This window comes from Helianthus annuus, chromosome 14 (assembly GCF_002127325.2).
Source record: "Helianthus annuus cultivar XRQ/B chromosome 14, HanXRQr2.0-SUNRISE, whole genome shotgun sequence".
In the NCBI taxonomy this organism is placed as follows: domain Eukaryota; kingdom Viridiplantae; phylum Streptophyta; class Magnoliopsida; order Asterales; family Asteraceae; genus Helianthus; species Helianthus annuus.
The window spans coordinates 132,689,793-132,692,448 of record NC_035446.2 but is presented as its reverse complement, the minus strand read 5'-3'; the positions used below and the strand labels follow the sequence as shown (position 1 = coordinate 132,692,448).

The following is a 2,656-nucleotide window of genomic DNA, read 5'->3' as shown; positions in this document are numbered from 1 at the left end:
AGTACATGGAAAACCATTACTGCTCTAGATTCAGTTATGCATATATACAGTGTGATTTAATTCCAATGATCAAAAGCGTTCTGGCTCATGGTAATAAAATTCCATTCCGGTGAGATGTTTCGGCTTATACCAAGCCCCTATGTTTTTTCCTTTCCGGACTTGTTCATATTGGAAAGAATAAAAATCTGCACTATGGATAAATGTTATGTTAACCAAAGGTCTAGAACTCTAGCTCTGGCATTCCGTACAATCTATTTGTGAGGCCGGGAAGTATAAACACTTCGTCCTGTATTGCACCTTTATTAGTAGGTTCAAAAGATGAACATAATTGACTAGAAAGTAGAAACTCACGAGTTAAACACGTTATCACTAAAGTAAATGTTTTATTTAGGATATCTTATACAACTACATAAATCAAAAACAGTAAACGCAGAGTAACACACAAAATAATAACGTCTAGATCGACAGACTGCTGTAGTTATTTCTCACAAATACATCTCTTTCTCAACATGGTTTTTATAAATCAAAAGTATGCCTTCACAGATCCTTACCAGAAATCCAGACATGTTTGTGTTGTTTGTTCCAGGTTCAACAAGTTTGTTTATCCGTTCGATCACCACTCCTTCAAAATGCCAACTATAACAACACAGAAACACACAATGAGTGTCAAAACATATGGAAAACAAGCACAAATCTTTAACAGACAAGCATTCAGTTAATATATATACCCTGTTTGTTAGTATAAAGCCTCCAACGAAATCAATGTTGAGACCATTGTATACTCTTGATGTCAATTCCTTCCTTCACCATTTCATAAAGCGGGCTCATTTCACGCAACTTTTCAACTTGATTAACCGTAAGTTCAATCGCTTTATCTATCTCTTCTTCAGTGGTAAACCGCCCAATCCCAAACCTAATCGAAGTATGCGCCATATCTTCATCCACACCCAACGCTCTCAACACATACGACGGCTCCAAACTAGCACTAGTACACGCACTCCCACTCGAAACCGCCACCTCTTTCAACCCCATCAACAAACTCTCCCCTTCAACATACGCAAACGACAAGTTCAAATTCCCCGCATACCGCCTCTCGGTACTCCCATTCACCACCACACCATCTAACCTATCCCTGATCCCATTCAACAGCCTATCCTTCAACTTCACGGCCCGTTTTCCATCATATTCCATCTCCTTCATCGCAATCTCGCACGCAGCCCCCATTCCCACCACCAACGGTGTCGGCACCGTCCCGCTTCTAATCCCTCGTTCCTGCCCACCACCGTTCATCTGCGGCTCAACCCTTATTCTCGGTCTACGCCTCATATACAACGCCCCAACTCCCTTCGGCCCGTACACCTTATGCCCGCTCAACGACATCAAACTCACATTCCACTTATTCACATCAACCGGTATCTTCCCCAACGCCTGTGCAGCATCCGTGTGAAACGGAACACCAAACTCCTTACATATTTCCCCAATCTCCTCCATAGGTTGAATCACCCCAATCTCATTATTAACCGCCATAACCGAAACCAAACCCGTATCGCTCCGAATCGAATTCCTAAGGTCATTTAAATCAATCAAACCGTCGGATTTCACCGGGAGATAAGTAACATCAAACCCTTCCTGCTGCAAATGACGACACGAATCCAAAACACATTTATGTTCCGTCTGAGTTGTAATCACATGTTTCTTCTTCTCCTTATAAAAATGCATAACACCTTTAACGGAAATATTGTTACATTCAGTGGCACCGGAAGTGAAGACGATTTCTTTCGGTGAAGCGTTGATGAGACTCGCGACCTGCGCGCGTGCGGCTTCCACCGCTTCGTCGGATTCCCAGCCGTAAAGGTGAGTGCGGGAGTGAGGGTTTCCGTATTGGGAGACGAAGTATGGGAGCATGGCGTCGAGGACTCTGGGGTCAACGGGGGAGGTTGCTTGCATATCAAGGTAGAGGGGTCTGCCGGAGATTTTGACGCCTTTCATTGAGATTCCGGCGGAGGTGTCGTAGGGTTCTGCCGGGGCGGCGGCGGCGGCTGCGGTGGAGAGGGGGCGGATGAGTGGGAGGAGTTTAGGGGAGAGTGATCGGCGGACGGTGGATGCGATAATCTTGGAGGCCATTGGTTTGGTTGGGGAAAATTGGTTTGGTGTGTGGAGGATGAAATTGGGGGAGTTTTAGGGTTACGGGGTTGATGACGGTGAAGGGCTACTACACGTGGCGTGTTTGGAGCCGTTGTTATTCGTTGGTGAATAAAGGACGAGAGTATACCATTTGTTTCATTTTATTTAGGCTTCTGGATATAGACTTTTCAAATAACACCTCTCAAGACCAAGGTGCTATGCTCTATAAATATTTTTTTTTTCTATGTGGTTGAGGATTTTAATATAAGGGTGTTAAGAGTGGTTAAACATTTGAGAGTGGCAAACTAAAAAATCGATTAATCAGAGTGCGCCACATTCATCAGTGAAAAGTGTTTAAACTTTGGTTAAAAGTGTTGGCAATGGTTTAGACATTTGGTGAAGTGGTAAACTTTTTAAATAAAAAACAGAGTTAATTGCCATTTTAGTCCCTGTGGTTTGGGCTATTTTGCCAGTTTAGTCCAAATGTTTCATTTTTAACATGTGGATCCAAAAAGGTTTCATCGTTGCCATT

General features: G+C 43.4%; 1 protein-coding gene across 1 annotated transcript; it reads right to left on the bottom strand.

Moving 5' to 3' along the window:
* Window positions 1-354: 354 nt before the first annotated feature.
* On the bottom strand, window positions 355-2,264 carry LOC110903818 (cysteine desulfurase, mitochondrial). The gene is made up of 2 exons (XM_022149606.2): window positions 729-2,264; window positions 355-636 (listed from the first exon to the last, which is right to left on the bottom strand). The coding sequence occupies exon 1, from the start codon at window positions 2,122-2,124 to the stop codon at window positions 760-762; it is 1,365 nt and encodes a 454-aa protein (XP_022005298.1). The 5' UTR covers window positions 2,125-2,264; the 3' UTR covers window positions 355-636; window positions 729-759.
* Window positions 2,265-2,656: the final 392 nt, after the last annotated feature.